This window comes from Grampus griseus (genome assembly GCF_964374135.1).
Source record: "Grampus griseus genome assembly, chromosome: 10".
Taxonomy (NCBI): domain Eukaryota; kingdom Metazoa; phylum Chordata; class Mammalia; order Artiodactyla; family Delphinidae; genus Grampus; species Grampus griseus.
In genome coordinates this window covers 77,883,920-77,907,372 of record NC_139004.1, presented here as the reverse complement: position 1 = coordinate 77,907,372, position 23,453 = coordinate 77,883,920, and the positions used below count along the sequence as shown (strand labels likewise).

General features: G+C 39.6%; 1 protein-coding gene across 1 annotated transcript; it reads right to left on the bottom strand.

Annotated features, from left to right (window-relative positions):
• Positions 1–22,301: 22,301 nt before the first annotated feature.
• On the bottom strand, positions 22,302–23,145 carry LOC309828799 (NHP2-like protein 1; the record flags this gene model as incomplete). The annotated part of the gene is made up of 1 exon (XM_082664357.1): positions 22,302–23,145. The coding sequence occupies one exon, from the start codon at positions 23,143–23,145 to the stop codon at positions 22,759–22,761; it is 387 nt and encodes a 128-aa protein (XP_082520483.1). The 3' UTR covers positions 22,302–22,758.
• Between the last annotated feature and the right edge of the window lie 308 nt (positions 23,146–23,453).

Genomic DNA, 23,453 nt, shown 5'->3' with positions numbered 1-23,453 from the left:
TTATATAAACAGAAACAATCACAATCAAACACATGCCTTGTATGTATCAAGAATGGACTGATTGATGTGATCAACGATCTACAACATGAAGTGGGGATTTGCTCAGCCCCCAGTCTTTCTGCTGTCTGGATGTCGTGTTATTATTGACTGGCACCTTCCTCTCTTTAAAGGCTCTTTGGGGACTCTTTTGCCTCACTTATGACTTGGCATGTAAAGTCACGTGTTAAATTCTGTGCTCATTTTGTCTGTTTGTTTGCATGAAGAATGATTATTCCATGATGTGAAATAATGAATATTCAAGTGACAGGAAATCTGAATTTGTGAAACCATTTCTGAAATTCTTAACCGTACCAGAATATTTTTGCTGAAATGGATGATACTGAACAAATTGCCAGGTTTTGTTTTGGTTTGTTTCCCTTCCCTTGATCCTCTTAAAATGTATTTGATGGAGGCGGGGAAGGTCCCTGAGGCCCCTGAAACAAACCTCAGGCATGACTGGATTGCTCTCTTAACAAAATGTTAGATGGTCATTTAAAATAGTCTTGATTCTGAAATGTAGACTTCCCATTCCCATATAATCATCAAAATGGCAAAACTGAGTAGTTTACTGTTCTCCGATGCCCCAGCCAGGACCTAATGCAGGTAAGAAGCATACACATGGTGGAGGATGGTGTGGTTTGCTTCTTCTTCCTTTTTCTGGCCCTTCCTCTTCCCCTTGTTAACATCTTTCTGACAAAAACAAACAGAGGTCAGTGGAGCAGGAAAGCTCTTAGTTAACTGACATTGTTATAAATTGCTTTATTCTCTTTCAGCCTGAAAGATTTTCTCTTCTTCAAAATGACACTCCCAACTCCTGTTAGGGACCACTCACCTGGCCCCCCCTTAAGCTGAGGCATGTGCCCCTACCTTAGCTGGTCATGTCCTCCTTCTGCAGCTGCTTAGGAACCTGGCAGTCCCTTGAGGCACCCTTTTGTTGGGGTCCTATCGACAGTCCAGGAAAGCCCTATGACAGTGCTCTTAAATGTGGCCCAGGATTGGTCCACGGGAAAAACATATGAATCCTTTTTCCCAACAAACGTTGAGAGAGCATGTTCCCCACAGTTTCCACCACTGGCTTTGACTTCCCCACCATACCTAACCCAGGTTATTTGTCAGATGGGAGCCAGACATCAGCTTACTATTTCCAACTGCCAGGGACACCCATTGAGCCCCAATTTTCAATGAGCTCAGTGCACTTCTGTAGGGTCGCCTGTTCTTCAAGCAGCCTAGGAGAGCCAGGGCCACATCATGATTTTCTTGGACCCTGGGAAGTTTTGCCTTCATGGGCCCTTTCTCTACAAAAACATTAACAACTGTATTTTATGACTCTTTTGGTATAAGGATGAATGTAATCCAATCTGGATTGTTTCTTTTTTTCTACTGATTTTAAAAGAAATGAAACCATCTTCATGGTTCCTAGTCATTGTGCCTCTTGAGCAGAGTGGGCAAACCAGTCTCCATAGATGTAACCAGTATATAGAACAAGTGAGACTCAGGAGGATGCTGTAACAAATACAACTTTATATTTGTTTTCTTCCTGTTAAACTACTGGGTACCAGGAACTATGGTAACAAACACAACAGATACTTTTCAACATTTGAATGTAGCAGTTAAAAAAAAGTGATGTAAAGATAGAATAATAAGGCTAATGGTGCTTAAAAAAAAAAAAAGAAATAACAAATGCTTGAATTTGTTTATGTGATACATTCTTCTCTATTCCAGGCCACATCCCACTTGGGGGAATGTGGGCACGTGTTTGGTTTTGTAAGGGGTAGCCATGTTTCACACTGATAATGAGGATAGCAACGTCTTTGTTCACTTGGATGGGTGTCTACCTGGTTTGAATCACTACAACATCTGCGAACATTGGCAAGGTTTGCTAGATTTTGTGATTCTAGGCTCCATTTCTTCATTTGTAACCAAGGTTTAGAAGAGATGGTCTCTAAGGTGCCTGTTGCTCTGTAACAAGAAAAGGAAGCAAGGTAAAGTGTATTTTTAAATATAGATGAATCTGATTTAAATCCATTAAGTGGACATAGATTATGACTAAATATTGTTTCTTGAAACAAATGAAACATCTCATTCATTCAACAATTGTTTATTGAAGGTTTCCTTAACACAAACACAATACTAAGTATTGGCATTACAAGAATGAATGCAACAGGCATTGTTCCAGCAGTGCAGATGGAGTGTGAAAGTCTGGTGATCAAATACATCATCCTCTTCTCCACATATTAGTGTATTGAACATCATGGAAGCCAAGATTTTTATTACTGACTGAAAAATAAAAACAGTCCTTACCTAAAGAGACAAAAGACCTGTATGCAGAAAACTATAAGACACTGATGAAAGAAATTAAAGATGATACAAACAGATGGAGAGATATACCATGTTCTTGGATTGGAAGAATCAACATTGTGAAAATGACTATACTACCCAAAGCAATCTACAGATTCAATGCAATCCCTATCAAACTACCAATGGCATTTTTCACAGAAGTAGAACAAAAAATTTCACAATTTGTATGGAAACACAAAAGACTCCGAATAGCCAAAGCAATCTTGAGAAAGAAAACGGAGCTGGAGGAATCAGCCTCCTGGACTTCAGACTATACTACAAAGCTACAGTCATCAAGACAGTATGGTACTGGCACAAAAACAGAAATAGAGATCAGTGGAACAGGATAGAAAGCCCAGAGATAAACCCATGCACATATGGTCACCTTATTTTTGATAAAGGAGGTAAGAATATACAATGGAGAAAAGACAGCCACTTCAATAAGTGGTGCTGGGAAAACTGGACAGCTACATGTAAAGGAATGAAATTGGAACACTCCCTAACACTGTACACAAAAATAAACTCAAAATGGATTAAAGACCTAAATGTAAGGCCAGACACTATAAAACTTAGAGGAAAACATAGGCAGAACACTCTATGACGTAAATCACAGCAGGATCCTTTTTGACCCACCTCCTAGGGAAATGGAAATAAAAGCAAAAATAAACAAATGGGACCTAATGAAACTTGAAAGCTTTTGCACAGCAAAGGAAACCTTAAACAAGATGAAAAGACAACCCTCAGAATGGGAGAAGATATTTGCAAATGAAGCAACTGACAAAGGATTAATCTCCAAAATTTATAAGCAGCTCATGCAGCTCCATATCAAAAAAACAAACAACCCAATCCAAAAATGGGCAGAAGACCTAAATAGACATTTCTCCAAAGAAGATATACAGACTGCCAACAAACACGTGAAAGGATGCTCAACATCACTAATCATCAGAGAAATGCAAATCAAAACTACAATGAGGTATCACCTCACACCGGTCAGAATGGCCATAATCAAAAAATCTACAAACAATAAATGCTGGAGAGGGTGTGGAGACAAGGGAATCCTCTTGCACTGTTGGTAGGAATGTAAACTGATACAGCCACTATAGAGAACAGTATGGAGGTTCCTTAAAAAACTAAAAATAGAACTACCATATGACCCAGCAATCCCTCTATTGGGCATATACCCCTAGAAAACCATAATTCAAAAAGAATCATGTACCACAATGTTCATTGCAGGACTATTTACAATAGCCAGGACATGGAAGCAACCTAAGTGTCCATCGACAGATGAATGGATAAAGAAGATGTGACACATATATACAATGGACTATTACTCAGCCATAAAAAGAAACAAAATTGAGTTATTCGTAGTGAGGTGGATGGATCTAGAGACTGTGATACAGAGTGAAGTAAGTCAGAAAGAGAAAAACAAATACCGTATGCTAACACGTATATATGGAATCTAATAAAAAAAGAAAATGGTTCTGAAGAACCTAGGGGCAGGGCAGGAATAAAGACGCAGACATAGAGAATGAACTTGAGGACACAGGGAGGGGGAAGGGTAAACTGGGACGAAGTGAGAGAGTGGCATGGACATATATACACTACCAAATGTAAAATAGTCAGCTAGTGGGAAGCAGCCACATGGCACAGGGAGATCAGCTTGGTGCTTTGTGACCACCTGGAAGGGTGGGATAGGGAGGGTGGGAGGGAGACGGAAGAGGGAGGAGATATGGGGATATATGTATATGTATAGCTGATTCACTTTGTTATAAAGCAGAAATGAACACACCATTGTAAAGCAGTTATACTCCAATGAGGATGTAAAAAAAAACCCCAAAACAACAAAAAAACAGCCCTTACATTGTTTCTCAGGATTAAAGAGTTTTTGTTTTTTAAAAACAGAAAGCACACCTTTGGAAATTAAAAGAATGTCGTTGGAAACCAAACTGCCACTCTACGCTGAACACTTTAAAACACATTTATTTCTATGACTTTGAATGGCTCCTGTGTTTTTCCTTCTAGGAAGAAATCTGTTCTGTCAACAAGCCAATAATGTGTCTTGCACCCTACTGAATTTTGAATATTTTTATATTTTGTGTTAGAGAGCAAGGGTTATTCTCAAAGGGTAGAACTGAGTTTCATGTTGAATATCTAAGTACCGCTTATAATTAAAATCACAGAAAAAAATACTAGACCCTATTTAGTATTCAGTTCTGGAGACATAAGAAAAAAACACACATACTCCTGCTATGTGCTGATAGGGCTTGTTTCAGCTTATAATAAAATTACTTTTCACTTAGAGCACTTTTCCTCTTAAAGGCTCAAATAATTTCAGTTCATGCTTAAGGGATGTGCATCTCTGGCATAATTTTTTCAAAAAAGTTAATAAGTCAAGAGTGACTTTCTCGTTATTATTTTGCTTCAATTCAAGCATGATATTGATCGTGTATCTGCTAATCCTTCCATATTTCTTCCACAGATTTCTGAGTTCCTTCACCTTTTCATCTACTCACTATCAGATGAGATCCCTACCCATATTTTTCTCAATTTATGGAACTCATGGGTCATTTACCCTTAAGCAACAAATCCTGACTATAAATTATGAAGGCTGTAGAGTTTTATATGCACTAATCACAAGAAGAGACAGAACAGCAGCGTCACTGGAGCCTGGCTGTGGATACAGGAAGACCTGGACTCAGGTCTTTGGTGACATGTAAAAGCTGTGTGACCTTGGGAAAAATTGATGAATATCTCTTTGTGTCAGTTGCCTTGTCTATAAGATTGGGATGTATTAATAGAAAATACACCTCATGTGGTTATTTGAAGATGTGGCAGTTTGAAACATGGCACCCCAATTTTTGGACACTTCTCTCATCAAATGAGTAGAGTCAGTGTCTCCTCCTATTTAATCTGGGCTTTATGGTCACTTCACCAGTGGAATACATGGTGTCAGATTCTGGAGCCTTAAGAAACTAGGAGCTCCACTTACTATCTCTTGGGATGCTTGTTCTAGGAACCCATCCACCCAGCCATGCTGAGAAGAAGACCTAGAAACTCATGGAGAGGAGTGGGGTCTCCTTGCCCTTGGCCATGACTGAGCTCCCAGCTGGCAGCCACACCAACTTGCCAGCCATGGAGTAACACATCCTGACAGCAGATTCTCCAACCCCAGTGAAGCTACCCCAACTGACACGACATGGAACAGACATGAGCCATCTCTGTTGATTGCTGTTTGAGCTGAAAATTCGTGAACTAAGTAAGTAATTGCTGTGGTTTTGAGCCACTATGTTTTAGAATGGTTTGTTTGTTATGCAACAATTTTAATTGGAACAAAGATTACATGAGATACTATAGTAAAGTGTTCACAGAATTCCAGCATACAGTCATCACTTAAAAATATTACCTGGGAAAAAAATTTGAAAAGGCAATTTAACTTGGACTTCAATATTTCAGAGAATGTTAAGGTTGAACGGATCTTAGAGACCATCTAGGTGAGAGATGACCAGTTGGTGGTCCAAATGGCTGGCAAGTGTATTGTGTTTGCTCAATACGTTTTTGCTGAATAGTGAATGCTTGACTAAAAATATATAAGTGAAACAGTTTGATAAAATCACACCTATGCTGATTACATTTGATGCACTCTGGTATTTTCTCTTGTGTATTTCTAATATTGGTTGGAACCACTAAATTGGTTTCATAACCCACTTTATTTTTTTTTTTGAATTTTATTTATTTTTTATACAGCAGTTTCTTATTAGTTATCTATTTTATACATATTAGTGTATATATGTCAATCCCAATCTCCCAGTTCATCCCACCACCACCAAAACCCTCCCGGCTTTCCCCCTTTGGTGTCCACATGTTTGTTCTCTACATCTGTGTCTCTATTTCTGCCTTGCAAACCGGCTCATCTATACCGTTGTTCTAGATTCTACATAAATGCAATAATATGCGATATTTGTTTTTCTCTTTCTGACTTACTTCACAATGTATGACAGATTCTAGGTCCATCCACATCTCTACAAATGACCCAATTTTGTTCCTTTTTGTGGCCGAGTAATATTCCATTGTATATATGTACCACATCTTCTTTATCCATTTGTCTGTTGATGGGCATTTTGGTTGCTTCCATGACCTGTCTATTGTAAATGGTGCTGCAATGAACGTTGGGGTGCATGTGTCTTTTTGAATTTTGGTTTTCTCTGGGTATTTGCCCAGTAGTGGGATTGCTGGGCCATATGGTAATTTTATTTTTAGTTTTTGAAGGAACCTCCATACTGTTCTCCATAGTGGCAGTATCAGTTTACATTCCCACCAACAGTGCAAGAGGGTTCCCTTTTTTCCACACCTTTTCCAGCATTTGTTGTTTGTAGATTTTCTGATGATGTCCATTCTAACCATTGTGAAGTGATACTTCATTGTAGTTTTGATTTGCATTTCTCTAATAAGTAGTGATGTTGAGAAGCTTTTCATGTGCCTCTTGGCTATCTATGTGTCTTCTTTGGTGAAATGTCTATTTAGGTCTTCTGCCCATTTTTTGATTGGGTTGTTTGTTTTTTTAATATTGAGCTGCATGAGCTATTTATATATTTTGGAGATTAATCCTTTGTCCGTTGATTTGTTTGCAAATATTTTCTTCCATTCTGAGGGTTGTCTTTTTGTCTTGTTTATAGTTTCCTTTGCTGTGCAAAAGCTTTTAAGTTTTATTAGGTCCCATGTGTTTATTTTTGTTTTTATTTCCATTACTGTAGGAGGTGGGTCAAAAAGGATCTTGCTGTGATTTATGTCAAAGAGTGTTCTTCCTATGTTTTCTTCTAAGAGTTTTATGGTGTCCAGTCTTACATTTAGGTCTTTAATCCATTTTAAGTTTATTTTTGTGTATGGTGTCAGGGAGTGTTCTAATTTCATTCTTCTGCATGTAGCTGTCCAGTTTTCCCAGCATCACTTACTGAAGAGGCTGTCTTTTCTCCATTATATACCCTTGCCACCTTTGTCATAGATTAGTTGACCATAGGTGCCTGGGTTTATCTCTGGGGTTTCTATGCTGTTCCATTGATATATATTTCTGTTTTTGTGCCAGTACCATATTGTCTTAATTACTGTAGCTTTGTAGTATAATCTGAAGTCAGGGTGTCTGATTCCTCCAGCTCCATTTTTTTCCCTCAAGATTGCTCTGGCTATTCGGTCATGACCCACTTTAAATGCTGATCTAAAGTATTTAGAAATATAGCTTTAAAAATCTTATAGTTCCATATTTTAAAACAATTATAATATAGAGAATGCTACTGTAAGTCATTAGGTTGGTTTTTAACAGACAGGATAAAATTTATTCATCAAAATTAATTTAAAGTAGTCTGTTAGGAAGGCAATGCAATTGTTCAAAGGATGCTATAGTTTTTAAAACACTCAAGTTTCTTTGGGGGCTAGGCATTATTTCCTTCAGTGCTGTAGAGCAGTCATGTTATTTTAGTTATACCATGCTTTTTTTTTTACTGTAAATTTATTATCTAAATTGAGCGACTGCCTTATTCACCATACTTGACTGTAAATGGCCTTTGAGTGCTATTAAAATTTAAATTTATCCTTAAAGGGTGATGATTTGGTACCTGCTATGTCATTCAAAACAACGTGCCATAACGGTGGAAGTAATTCCCCCAAAATGACTTATTAAATGTTTTCTGTGACTTGGAATAACTATAGGATGACTTTGAAGGAACCATTCTTTATATGCGTATGTAAATTTTGATGATATGCCCAGTGTCTGTGACCTGTATGTTTGACCATATGCTAGAGTGTATGAAAATGTATGACTCTGTCCAATTCTTCAAATTACGCATCCTTATTCTGGTTATTGACGCGTTTTTAGGAAAGTTTTCTGTAGCTTTGTGGTGAGACAAGTTCGCATATCCACTTTTACAGAAATGATGGAGAGAGGGCAGTTTTCCCTTAAGGCAGATTGCAACACCTCTTCTCACTGAAAAAAAAAAACCAAATGAATTCTCTTTGGCAGCTTTATGCTATACTCAAAAGATGTTAAAGACACATATTTTCATCCTATATTCTGAAATTATCAAAGTAAATGCTACATAAATGGAATTCTAATTAAATGTAATGGATCGCAAAACATGACTTAAGGATAAAGAGGATATTTTATTACATATAATAAATATATATCATAAAATAATATAAGCTCTTGGTTTAAAAGAAATCTTTATAAAATGGTATTAAATGAAGAGTCTCAGTTTCTAGAGGAAATCACAGTTAATCATTTCTTCCATATCCTGGGAACAGTTAGAACATATAACATTTTTATGCAAATGGAATGCACACTACTCAAATTGTTCTTTCTCTTGCCTTTTTTAATTTAAAGTTTATCTTGCAGATCTTTCACATTGGAGCATATATACTTGCCTCATTACTTTCAATAGCTGCACATTATTTCATGGTATGTGAAGTGAGAGACTCTCTCATCCCACTAACTCAGGCAAGGAAGACGTTCAGTCATCCTTAGTTTTCTTTAATTCAACTTAATTTTATTTTAGGATTCTATTCCCCTGGGCAGTCCAAACTTAATATCTGCCAATTCTGGGTCTGGCATTTAGCTGAGTTCCACGAGGCTTAGGTAGAACAGAGGTCGTGGCTGCAGAGTCTTGGCCTTGGTTGTTGACTTTCCATGCTGACAGATGCTGAGATGTATTTGTCCCATCTGGTCCTTCACCCTAGTAGATCTCTGGTGACCATCTCTGGCTCTCGCTCCAGTCCCGTTAGATCCTTCGGTTCTCCTTCATGTGTATAAGTCACTCTCACACACACACGGGATTACTTTGCCATGCTGTGACTGGGAGGAGGTCTTGCAGGCTCTTTAGACCCATCTTTTAGTTACACCAGGCAGCCATTCCGTTCCTACTCTTTTAACACTATGTCAGGATACTCTGAAAATGGCGGGGAGGGGATCAGGAGAGGGCTTGGTCGTTTCTAGGCATCTACCTAATGAGCAAATGTTCTTTTCGCTCAGACTCAGCAAAATAGTCTGTAGTTTTTGTTACTTCCCACCCCTGGATTCAGCCTTCAATGGAAGCTCCTTTCCAGTGCACGTATATGCTCCCCTTCTGACTTCCTCGTTTCCCCAAGCCAGGAAGTTTTTAATTTATGGGGCCAGATAGGTAAGTTTCTCTTATTTACTGCACAAGCTTCTAAATATCAGGGTCAAGGCTTTTGAAACTTTTTGAAACTCAAAAGCCAAACATTTTCTACTTATTTGACATTTGCATTTTGCTCTGCCCTTTGATCCTGAAGCAAGGCATGCAGTATACCAGAGAGAAAAGAAATTCAAGCAAACAGCCCTCCCTAAACAGCTAACATTACCAAATATTATCTCACATATGTGCGAATATACTAATTATGACTCTTTATGGTTAGTAATTTATGTTGTTACCATATGTTGTCGCTGTTACAAGCTACAGTAAATGTCCTTGCCTACGTAGCTTGGAAGTTTATGTACAAATATTGACAATAAAAATCCTAGCGTTGGAATTCATGGAAAAAGTGGGCAAGGGCAGGTGTATGGTAAATAGTAATGGACATCACCACATCTCCTTTCCAGAAAGGTTACAAAACCACAATCTTGTATAGAAATGCCTGTTTCTCCATAGTGTCATCCACTAGGTTTTCTTCCATGTTTAAAGTTTTTCCAAATTGATAGCTGAAAATATTATCTCTTTATTTTCTGATTTCCCGTGTCTTTAATTAAAAGAGAGATTGAACATATTATTACAGATGTTCCAGCATTTTGCACCTTGTGTTCCCTCAATTGCTTTTTTTTCTATTTGTTTGCTTTTTAAAAATTTTATTGAAGTATAGTTGATTTACAATGTTGTATTTAATTCTGCTGTACAGCAAAGTGACTCAGTTGTACATATATATATATATTCTTTTCCATTATACTTTATAACAGGATATTGAATATAGTTCCCTGTGCTATACAGTAGGACCTTGTTGTTTATCCACCCTATATATGTTTGCATCGCCTTAATTGCTTATTGATATGAAAATGTGGTATTAAATAATTCTAAAGTGGTTTATATAGAATTTTTCTCAAGAGTTATATACTGATTGATTGAATGAGTTTTGTTTTGGGAGGCAGGTTGTATAGAGTTTAAGGCAACTACTACTTCTCAGTCTTTACTGCATTTGACAGCAACTGAATAAGTATTACATAAGGTTAGGAACAAAATAAATCTGAAGATGAAAAACTGAGTCACCAACACAGAGGCAATAATTATGCTCCAACAATGTTGTAATATCTGCACTCTGTAAACACAGAGCTAGTTCTCATCAAAACGGCATTCGGTCCAACCGTCACATGATAGCAGACATGGGAGACAGCTAACAAAGCCAGTGAATGGCCCTTGAGCATGTGTAATTATGCAAAGATTCCAATAACTAATTAGCACAATGGATTTGGTCTCAATTCAAGTGTTGCAGAACATCCATTCACATGTCCCATGATGTCACTGCTTCAAAGAATTGCCACTATAATAGATTTGCTGCCGGTAAGCATTCCACAGAGAAGCTAAGACACGTAAGAACTTCAGGAGCAATGAATGAGAACTGATTGCCAACTGCGTGATTACGTTTTCAACATCTTAATCAAATCACGTAACATCTAAAATATCTGACTTCTCCCTCTTCAGATCTTCTCCATGTCCATTTCTTATATTTTCTATTTCATACTTACCTATATCTTAACCAAATCAGCATCCTGTCTTCCAGGTAGAAAGCACCTTACAATCTGAGTAACTCCTTACAACCAGCACCCTGCCCCTTTTTCTTGATGATAATTGCTACCATGTCCTGAAGCCATACTGTGTGCCAGGCAACCCTGCTAGGTCATTATCATGACCCCCATTTTATAAATAGAGCCTGACACTCAGAGAGGTTGGAAAACTTGCCCAAAGTCAACATCCAGTAAGTTGCAGAGTCAGCAGTATCAGGTTCTGAGGTCTGATACATTCTGCAAGGGAAAAGGAAGGAGATTTTTAATATGAGTTGCAGCATTTCTCAGAGTAGACTTTGCTGGAACTGCTACTTAATAGCTAGCAATGCCTAAGCCTCTCTGTACATGATTTTGCCTGTGGGCAGTTAACTGTCCCTTCAATGCTCTGACTAGTTTTGTTTAATCCCATTTAAAGATTATATGGTTGGGTAAGGCAGTCTGTGCTGTATGACCCTTAGACTGCTTTTCAAACACGGAGAAAGATGCCGTATAAGGAATAGACTAGATTCCTGACTCCTCATCTCATTTTTTGGCCACATTTTCCTCATGGAAATGGCTGAAGATGGACCCCTTCCTCTTCTGCCTTTTCCTTGGTTCGCCCTCCCCCCACAGCCTTGTGACCCTTCATCTGACCATATTTACGCTGATTGATGGAAAGAGCTTGGAAAAATGGCTTTCCCTCTAGAGGCAGAAAGGGAAGGAGTAGGATTTGGGGAGAAAAGTTGGAAGGAGAATTAACCCTGTGGTAGGGACCCAAAAGTAGTCCAAGTGTTGGACTTAGACCTGGATGATGGAGCCCTTTGAAAATATCTCAGGAAGACAAGAATTTGGGGAAAGCATTGCTCTTGAGGTAAATGTAAACTGGGCAACCTTTTGGGATAGCACCTTGGCTGTACTATCACACTTCACAGCCAGTGGTCTTAGCCACCGAATACCACGCTTTGTAATTCAGCCCCAAGCAAGCCTGATGGTCAAGTCCCTCATTACCCTTATCAGAAGTAAATATATATATTACATTTAGAATGGGTAAACAACAAGGTCCTAATGTATAGCACAGGGAACTATATTCAATATGCTGTGATAAACTGTAATGCAAAAGAATATAAAGAAAACGAATGTCCGTATGTGTATAACTGAGTCACTTTGCTGCACAGCAGAGATTGGCACCACATTGCAAATCAACTATACTTCAATTAAAAAAGGAAGTAAATATAAAATTTCATTTTCAGGAATTTTCAAACAGGGAAACTAGCTCTCATACTACCTTGAAGACTTTAGACTGAAGTGACTGGTTTAAGCTTAATTTCCTCATTTTGCAAAACTTAAGGTTCATAAAGGGAAAACAGCTTATTCAGGACCACACAGAAAAAGAAACATTTCTACTCATGTTATAATGTTGGACTAATATTTAGAAGAGAGTTCTAGTTCAACATTCGTGTGATCCATTTCAATACACAAATGTTGCAGAAAACTCAAGTGTCCCTGAGAAGCATTTTTTCCCTGGTCATAGCTAACGTTTATTGAACTCAGCACAATGCCAATTACAATGAATATCTTTGTCTGCACTCTCACTTAGTCTTTACAGTAACACTGGGAAGAAGGAAGTTGTAGGAATCCCCATTTTATAGGTGATAAAATAAAGGCTCAGAGATTTCAAATCATTTGTCACTTGTTAATATACAGAATCTTATCCAAGTTTTCAAATTCCAAAAGTCAAGCGAGGTCTTAACTACTGTGTCATGCTGAGCCCCTAGACAACATTTGAAATATTTAAAGGGTCCAAACTCAGAGAGCTTGCCCATGCTCTTCCTTCCACCTGGAATACTCTCTCTAAATGCCCCACGAGGTTTAAACTTTCACTGACCTCAAGTCTCTGCTTATCAGTGAGGACTTTTCCAGCCACTTTGTATAAAATACCCACCTGCTGTACACCCACGCTTCTGATCCCCTTCACCCTGCCTCATTTTTCTACATAGAATTTATCATCAGGCATATTCTGTACGTATTTCTGCATTGTATCCATCTTTCCTAGCTAGAAATGTCATCTCTATGAGGTTGGGAACTTGGATCTGTTCCCTGGATCTCCAGTAGCTGGAAGAGTGCCTGGCACACAATAGATGCTCACAAAATATTTGTAGCATGAATGAGTGTGTGAATGAATGAATCAATCAACTTCAGTTACATCTCCCTCATCAGCCTCATACAGTATCTATCAGGAGCAGCTGGGGGACTCCAGGAAGTCTGATTTAAAAGGTGTCCGATTTTCTTTAAAAAAAATCCAGTTGAATAAAAGAATATTTAATTGTGTCAGTGGCTGGGATTAAACCATACGAGGGCATCCATTTTTTCTTCAAGCACTGACAGCTGGGAGAAGAATATACAAGTCTGCTCTCCTTGTCTGTCCTTGTGTTCCCTTCCTCCTTGCATAGCTCTGTATATTTAAATCATTGGAAATACTCATTCTGAGAAATGTGGAAGCAGCATTTTTTTCCCTTTTCATAAGCCAACACTTATTCCCAGTGGGTAACATTTAGCAATGAAGTGTTTTTTGACTCCAGCACTTATCAGTGTTTCTGAAATATACAGTATAATTAAATTACTCGGAGGTGGTACTTTAATCAGGAGCAAATTTAATGAATATTCAAGCTGTTCACTGTTAGGAAATGAAAAAAGATTGTAGGAATTACAGCCTCAAAAGTCATACAGATGAGGGTGCTAACGTTCTTTATGAAATATACACACGCACACACACAAACACACACACTCACTCAAGAAAGCTTTCTTACATAACTGATCAAGTGATATCAACTATATGCACTGAACATTAAGTAGAGAATTTATAAACACAGGCAGTTCAAAAGTCAAAATCATTGCCTAACAATAGCACTAAATTTTTAAAAAATTGGGACAGTTTATAAAATCTACCTCAGTTTTAGACAGATTAGTTAACAGTTAACCACGTCACCACCAAAAGTAGCATACTTTCAATCCCAAAAATGCCCGTCAGAGTCAATGCTGTGATATTTCATTAAACCATTCACCTCTATCAAAGCTAAAAGAAGATGAACAAAAGAAAAAATATTTTGGCTAAAATTTCATATTATAGCCCTTGATATCTTTTAAATAAAAAATAACATTTTATTTGATTAACTGCATATTCTTTGTTCAAAGGTTTTTCTTTTGAGGGTAGATAAAGATGACTACCAGTTATTGCTTAACTCTGATCCCAGAAAAATCATGTTATAGTTTCTGGTTATCTACTCCAAAGGAAAACAGAGTTTTAACATTGACATCTTTTCTGGTTCACTTACTCTAAAATAAAATTTCAGGAAGGATGAAGTTTCTGTGAAGTAAGTAAATCTCAGAATTCTCTTCTACTTGTGCTTTAGAGATGTTATTTGAAGATAGCCATGGCAAAAACCCCTCTCACTTATGTTTCAAATGTGCCCTAATTTCTCTTCCTTCTCCAAGGTTTTCTAAGCTCCTGCCTTTATAGTTCAAGCAATTTGTATTTTGATTATTTCTTTGAAGCAGAACAGTCACGTGAACTGTAAATTTTCTGTGGGCAAAATAAATACAAATAAGAGGAACTTTCAATATCTGCCTGAAATGAGTTACTTAGAATACAAATAAGAAAAGCCATTCCAACAGGGAAAGCTACTTTTATACTCCACTATAAGTTTCTAGGCGTAGCAGCTTTGAGAGGATATATATATTACACAAAGCTCAATAGATGGCTGGTCTTAAATGAAGTTCCCATTTGTAGAGCTTGATTGGAAGAAGGCAAAGCCTTTTCCTGAAAGAGTAGTTCGTTTAGTCATTCACACCCAAAATGCACGTGCCATTTTCAAGCCACCACTGACTAGCCAGCTAAAACGGAGGAACACAGGCAGATGGGAGAGTTAGAGAACAGAGCAGACACTGAACAGACCTCTGACACTGAACACGTCTGCCCTTAACGCTCAAAGCCATTGCAGCCACTCACCTGAAATCATCAGCTAAGGGTGAGCTGGGTCCATCACTTGGCTTTTGTTCTCAGATCCATTCTCTGCCCTTCTTTCCTCGGTTGTGTACTGGAGGACACTACATTTCCCAGGCTCTCTCGCTTTCTGCTTTTAGATGGGTTTAGCTAATGGAAGACTCTGGGTGCAAGTGTGGAGAGCAAGAAGGGAAAAAGCCAGGATAGCCCCCATTCTGTTTCAGGTGGCAACTCCAGTACTTGATGTAATACCTGTGTGGCTCCAGTTCCTAGAGGATGTCCCCTCTCTCCATGGTCTCAGTTCGCTTCAGACAGGCCCACCAGGGACCCTGACTCCTGAGCTCTGATACAACCACCTCCTGCTTTTCACACTCCAGCCCTAGGTTGGTAATAGCTTCCTTGCTTTCGCTAAATGCAGGGTCGCTTCATAATACTGTTTAGTTCCTTAGCTATTCTATCATCTGAGTAAACAGTCCCTTGTATTAGATTCTTTTGGTTTGAAATATTTAAAGGGCTCTCTTTTTACTGATACAGAAGACCATCTTTTGTGCTGTAGGAATATTTGGAAAGGACTCACTGTCCTAGTTTAACCCAAATATTTTATTGCATAACTTCTTTAAATCAGTCTGGTTGGGCAGTGAGAAAACAAAGATTAGGTTGAAAATATATCTACTCCACCAGTTTCTACCTTGCTCACTGTACACACAAAACAACCATATATATAACTCTGAAGCACTTACCACAATATGACACTTCTGGGGCGGTTATAGTTGACACATATTTTGTATTATTATTCAACTTCCAAATGTTTATGGATTATTAAGTATATGTCAGGAAAGAAACAACCTCCCAGCTTCACTCTTGATGAAGGTATGGTAAGAGATAGAGTTACAGGTAGAATTGTTTATGCCTCACCACTTTGAATATGTTATTCCATTGTCTTTTATTCATTGTTCTGTATTTATATGTGGAATGGGGATAGTAAGGTATTTTCCCCATCAGATTGTTATGAACATTAAATAAGAGATACTGAAAATACTGCCCAGCCTACAGCAACTACTTAAAAACATCAGCTCTTATTGCTGACTAGAAGTCTTTTGTCAGTCGAATATTCATTCCTTTGTAGGAATATGTCTCTTAGTCTCTGGTAGCTTTTAAGAATTTTGCCTGTCTTTGATAGTCTGCAGTTTTATCACAATGATTCTTTTAGACGTGAGTTTGCTTGTCTCTGTCCTATATGGATATTGGGGTACTCTTTAAATCTTAGGATGCCTTAGATGACTATTTGTTCAATTCTGGAACATTCTCAGCCATTTTCTCTTATAACATTAGGTCTCCCTCATACACTTTATTTTATCCTAGAACTCCTATTGGACATATATTAGACTCCATCTTCCTATCTTGCATGCCTCAACTTCTCTTGTTTTTATTTCTCTCTTCCACACTCTAGGTCACTTCCTTAGATCTGTGTTCCAATATATACATTATTTTTGAGTGTGTATTTTTACTGTTGTTCAACTAGGTAATTGATTTTTAAAAATTGCAGTAATTTTGTGATAGTCATTTAAAGATTTCCATTGTATCCTTTCCCATTTCTCAAATCTGTCCTTTTTATACTGTTCTGTGCTTGCTTTATCTTTATTATTTCCTCTTCACCTATTTAAACATTTAAAAACTACTTAGTTAAATCTTCTTTTAGATAATTCTATTATTTCTTGTTCGTACAAGGTTTTCTTTCTGTCGCACCATCCTATTCTCCTTCTCAGTGATTCACTTCCTTCCATGGTTTGAATCTTCAACTGGAAGCTCATCTTCAGTTGAGGCTTACTTCCCTGGCATCCTGGGCTCCCTGAGCTGTGGTATTTTCCCTGTTGTGTTATGGTGGCTTTGCCGCTTCTGAGAGTCCACGGGTTTCACTCATTCTGGGTCAGTTTTTATGTTGATTTCTCAGTTAGGAGCTTCTGCTCCACACTGATGGCATGAATTTGGACCTGCTCATTTACGTGATGATGCATTTGAATTTCCTTGGGTTACTTTTCTCTAAATTCAACCTTGGCTGTAAAACAAGCTTCCTTGCTGATTCCCCCACCTGGTGGGGCTGGAGTCTGCCCATCCCCGTGACTCCTGGCTTGTTGCAGGTATCACAGCTCTAGTTCCCTGTATAAATAGTGTCTGTGTCCTAGACTAGCTTCTCTGCACAGGCATCCAAACCCCCAAATGCAGCTATTAGGGCCTACACCTGCTTCTCATAAAACTCTAATACATTTTCACCTAAGGCCCTTCCCACCTCCCTGATTCTGAGTTTGCTTTGCAATTCTGAAAATGGGTATTTCTATCTTCTGGTTTTGAATTTGCGTATGTGTTCACCTAACTTTACTTTCTTATATAATATTTTATCTATTCAGAGTCTAATTCGGGGGATCCTTTCCTCAGTTTTATTCCCCATATTGACCATGCTGAAAGAAAAAAATGCTTGAAAATTACAGAAAGATTCTTTCATAGAGTGTCATCTGTGCAATCTCAGAACCACCTGGAATGGGGTGTAGGTATAGTCCATTACCAGAAAGAAGATACTGTTACTCCTCACTGATCATGAATCCACAAGAAGTCCATGAAATGATGCAAAAGATTTCTTTTCTCATCAGGTAATTAATTCATTTGGTATGCTTTTGGCTGAAGGTAACAGAAAATTCAACGAAAATTGGCTTAAACAATAAGAAAGATTTGTTTTCTTATCTATCCAAGAGCTAAAAATAGGGCCATTTCAGAGTCGGTTAACTGAGTGTCTCAACCTCATTATTGCTGCAGCTCAAATTCTTCTCATACCTCCCGCTTTCCCCGCACGGTCACGAGATGACAGTAACAGTTCCAGGCGTGTCAACCTGAATATCTATCAAGATGGAGGAAAGGGGAGAAGAGAATTTAGTTCTTCCGTAGGCGTATCTTTTTAAGAGAAAGGAAGAATGTCTAGAAGTCCTCGTGGTGTAGCCCTCATCTCTAACTGGTTAGAAATGTTATCGTAGGCCCGTTCTCAAACCGATCCCTGACAAGGGAAATAGAGTTACCACAAATGGCAGAGATCAAATTAGACTCACTCTGGGGTTGGTAATGAGTCCAGGCTTCCCTGAAGTACAGGGTTGCCCCACGACTGAACAGGATCAGGAATCTCTTACCTTGGAGAGCGGGAAATAGCTCTTTGGCAAGGTCAGGTCTCTCAGAGTCGGCCTTAGGAGGGGTTCGGCAGGTCCCGTCTCTGGGCTCCTTTCCCCCTGTGTTTGCATCCCCTTTTCCTCCCCCAACCCCAGCCCCTGCTGAGGCACAAGCAACCTTCGACACTATCACTGTTTCTGTCTCTATCCTGTAAGAGTGAAGGTGGAACCTTGTGATTGGTACCACCTTGCAGCCTATGGAAAGCCTAGATGTTTTTCACGTCTTCAGACTGAACCATGTATGAGCTAAATATGGCCCATACTCATCCCTGTCCTGCTTTAGAACTTGGTCTTCAGAGGTCCCATGGCATTGTCTAGAGGTGCACACACAGGGAGCCTTTGGATGGGGACAGTATAAAGTCTCACGGCATGGGGAGATGCTACCGCTGTGGGGAAGTTAGCTGGTGATGTGCTGGTATGAAGTGAACAGGGTTTCTATCGGTACAAAGTGGAGTCCCGACTGGCACAGGCTGCATGGCCTGCATTATGAATAATGGGAAATTCTCACACGAAGGCTATGTGGGTGACTGGCAATGACTCCAAGACGCCGCAGGTCATAGGCCTTTTAACATGTCCTTTACAGTGATCCTCCTTTTGGTTCACTCACTGGGCATGTCACAGGTTATGATACAGTGCCCTCTGGAACGAGTGCCCCAGGGTCAGATCACTTGTATTTATCAGTCACCTCACTTATTTCCCCACCTCCAGACACACCTCCAGACCGTCTTTATCGCTCCGCACAAAAGGTGTGTCTCTTCGTTTATTTCCTTCTAGACTTCAGGGGACCATACATTCAGAGCACAAATCATAAGTCACAGGAAAATTTTTCTCTTTCCATAAGTGCAGGGAAAACTGCCTTTAACATTGTCTGCATGGTGAGGGAAAGCATTTGTTTTTCTCCTAGAGTGTAGACAGTAGAGATGAGTGCTCTGTTAAAATGGAATGAATGCTTCTAATACAAAAAAAGGGAAAAACAGAAAACAGCTAAGTTTTTAGAGTAAAGAAGATTGCACATTTTATTCTGCTAAATAAGTAAATTCTTCTCTTGCCAGTATTGATTGATTTGTATGTTATGGCCTTAATGCATTTTGTATTTTTTAAAAATAGTAAAAAAAACCCAAAACTCATGACGGGTGAGGAAGTAAGATATAAAGGAGTAAAAGAGATGCAGAAGATCAGACACCTGCCCCATCTCACATATAACCCCAGCCTAATTAAACTGAATCTCCTTAGCCCAATAGGGATAAAAAGAAAGAAATGAGATTGTCAAGGACCTAAGTCCATCTCATAGTCTATCTCCTGAGTCTTTTAAGCATTAAACCGTTGCTTGACAACGGTAAGATGGCTGCATAACACCAGTCACACTTTCCCAGTCAAGGGGGAGGGAAGGTGGATTTGAAGGACCAGTGCCAGAGTATTAGATGACAATGTCAGCAAAGACAGATATTGAGTCCACGTCTATAGAGAGAGCTGGAAAACACACACTACAACTTACACTCAACGGACAAGAGCCTGCACCTTACGGCCTAATTAGTGGTCAGCTCCATAGGAAGACAGAGTTTGCTTCCCTTCATTCGCTAAAACAATATTGCTCAGTCTTGGTTTTGATCACACCTAAAAATCTTAACTCTAAACTTCAAAGTAAATGAACTATTATGATTAAAAACATAACAAAGCAGTGATCATTTTAGAATCCAGTCTTTAAAAATACTATAGTTTCCTCCAAGATACGAATATACTGAATTATCCTCTACCACACTTCAAAACTCACTGTTAGGAAATAATATCCTCACTTCTTTGCTGTCTGAAATTATGCCTTTAGGGCTCTGTTTTGTTTCACTTTGATCCCTATGAAATACAAATAACCTCTAAGAATGTTGAAACATATAAGCTCCATCAGTCAGTAAAATTAAGTGAATGAATGTCAGATCTCTTCTTATTGGAAATCACAGAATTCATTTAATAGTACTACAAAACCACTGGTACCTAAAGCTCCCTGTTTTTTGTTTTTTTCCTTTGCGGTACGCGGGCCTCTCACTGTTGTGGCCTCTCCCGTTGCGGAGCACAGGCTCCGGACGCGCAGGCTCAGCGGCCATGGCTCACGGGCCCAGCCACTCCGCGGCATGTGGGATCTTCCCGGACCGGGGCACGAACTCGTGTCCCCTGCATCGGCAGGCGGACTCCCAACCACTGCCCCACCAGGGAAGCCCCATGGCTCCCTGTTTTATAGCTGCCTTTGTGTTTAACCTAACATGGAAGCTGTTTTGTTTTGTGTTTCTGCATTCCCTGCCACTGGTTTCTCCTGTTTAAAAATCATTCCAAAATTATACCTCCATAGATGGGAGGGTTAAAGGGGGGGCAAGTAAGGGGAGGTGGAGAGTGGAAAAAGAAGGAACTGCTGAGGAGAAAAAGGGGCAAAACCAATAAGGCTAATTAATGTTGCCTCTTCCCTATGGCAGATGGAAACTGACTCACAGAAAAAATGATGTGAATTATTTGTTTCAGTTGAGTTTTTTCCTTCCTTAAAATAAAGTAGCGTGACTTCGGGTCAGAGCAAGATGGCGTAGATGAATTTCTCCCTGCTCCTCCGCACTCCACAGAAATATAAACCCTGGAAACCACACAAGAGACAACCAAGGAGAATGCTGAAGGGGTGTAAGAGGAAGGTGAGAAGGTCTCCTCAGGACTTAAGGACTAAAATAGTGGCAGGGTGTCCCCCAACAGGGGCAGATGGCCTGGACCCATCATATCCTAATCCCTGACCTAACAAGAGAAGGCAGCCCAGGTAGGGTCATTCTTCTCCCAGATGGAAAAGGAGTCATGCTTGCAACATCAGGCATAAACCAAGCAGACCAAAAAAATACCACAAAGCCTCTGAAAATTAAACTGCCGTTGAAACCACAGCCCACAAAGTAGGCCAAGATCTATAAGTGAAACCTAAACAGGTGACTGCCTGTTAAAATGGAAGATTTAGATAGGACCTAGAGTCTCCTAACATAATAGGCAAAATGTCTACAGTACAACTTGAAATCATGTCACACCAAGAACCAAGAAAATCACAACTCGAAAGGCAGAAGACAGCCAACGGATGGCAACATCCACAGATGTAAATCAGATGTTGGAATTACCTGACCAGAATTTTAGAGCAGTCATCATAAAAATGATTCAGCAATCAATTATAAAGTCTCTTGAAACAAATGGAAAAATAGAAAGTTTCAGCAAGGAAATAAAATTAATTATCTTAAAAAAAACAAATGGAAATTATAGAACTCAAAAATACAACATCACCCATGAATCACTCAGTGGATGGGATCAAGAGTAGAGTGGAGATGACAGAGGATAAAAGTGGTGATCTTGAGGACACAGTAGAATTCACCCAATCTGCATAAGAGAGAAAATAGACTGAAAAAATAAGGCAAAGTGTATAAGGATCTCTCTGTATTCTTTCTTTTTTTTTTTTTTATTTTATGAATGTATGTGTTCTGTATTAGGATGCTCACCAGAATGACACAGTAGCACTGTCCTTCTGATGTGATAGAGAATACATACATCTGACCCACATCATGGCAGGAAATAGGCAAGGGGTAAGGGCTCTCAGAGCTGGTACCAAGTGTCTACTGAAGAAATCTCCATTCACCAAAGCAAGGATGTTCCCTTGAATTCCATCATCTTTGCTGTAGCTTCCAGTTCTCCATGACTGGCCCAGAATCCTCCATTCCAGAACCTCTTGCCACACCTTCAAGACCTAGGTCAACTGTCCCATATCTCACTCACCAAGGCGCCTCTGGAATTTTGCAGCATATCTCTTTGGTATGTTGCTGCCCTGCCACCCTCAGAGGCATAGGTGGGAGTTGGGGGGAAATATATTACCAAAAGCAAACAGCAGGGGTACATCAGAAACTGACTCTTGGGACATACACCCAACAACCTCACAGAATACATGCTTCCTCCCCAAATGATACATAATGTCCTAGAGAGCAAAGGAAACCCCTTGATTATTCAAACACGATCCTGTATGCTGGGCACAAGGGATACAAAGTGGACAGTGCTTACTTCCATCATGCCCTGCACAGTAGGAAGGTGGCACCTGAAAGCTGGAACCAAATCTCTACCTTGGCTCTTCCCTGCCTTTGAATGGTGTCACCCACCCTGCTTCCACCTGTTCTGGGCATGCATTTTCCAAAAGGGAGGATAAGATGGCAGAGAGAGAGTGGAAGTGAAGATTACAGGAGAGGCTGGGAAGGAGATGACAACCTAAAAACAAGACAAAAACAATACAAAAATACAAAAACCAAATTGAGCACTAAAATATTTTATAACAATAGAAGGTAGCTGGAAATACTATATGCTAACAGACAAACGATACATAACCCCTGGGGTAGCAGTCAGCAGCAGGGAGTGTGGCAGAGGCCACCTGTTTAGACTAAGAGCCTTTCAATGGACTGTTGGATGGATTGGATCTGCTGCTTCAGTTGTGAGCCTTCTTTGATGGTGACAGAACAGGCGATGACAGGCCTGGAGGCCCCACAGGCTCGCCCCAGGGCCTGCTTGGAGCGCACAAACACGTAGGGCACATTCTTGTCCTCACACAGCAGTGGGAGGTGCAGGATGATCTCCAGGGGCTCGGCGTCTGCAGCCATCACAATGAACTCAGAGATGCCTCTATTGAGGGTTTTTGTGGCCTCATTGGCTCCTTTTCGAAGCCGCTTGTAGTTACATGACTGCTGAACGAGGTCCAATAGTTTCTTGGTGAGGTGGGCATCTGCAAGAGGGTAGGCCTTTGGATTTACATCAGCCTCAGTCATTCCCGAGCACTGAGCAGTTCGCCCGCAGCGGTGCCGTCTAACCCTGGGTTTGGAGGCTGCAGATTATACATGTGTGCGGTGCTGTGCGCGGTTCTAGGTGGTGACCCATGGGTGATGGCCCAGTGGGAACACTCACCATTGAGTCCGCCTCGGCGGTGTCCTGCCTGATGCCGCAAGGACCTCTGTATTATTTCTTAACAGTTACATGTGAACCTACAATTACATCAAGAAAAACTTTGTTAAGAAAGGAAATAGCTTTTCAGTATCACATTAATAATTGAAATTTTTACTACTGCATTTAACTGTCG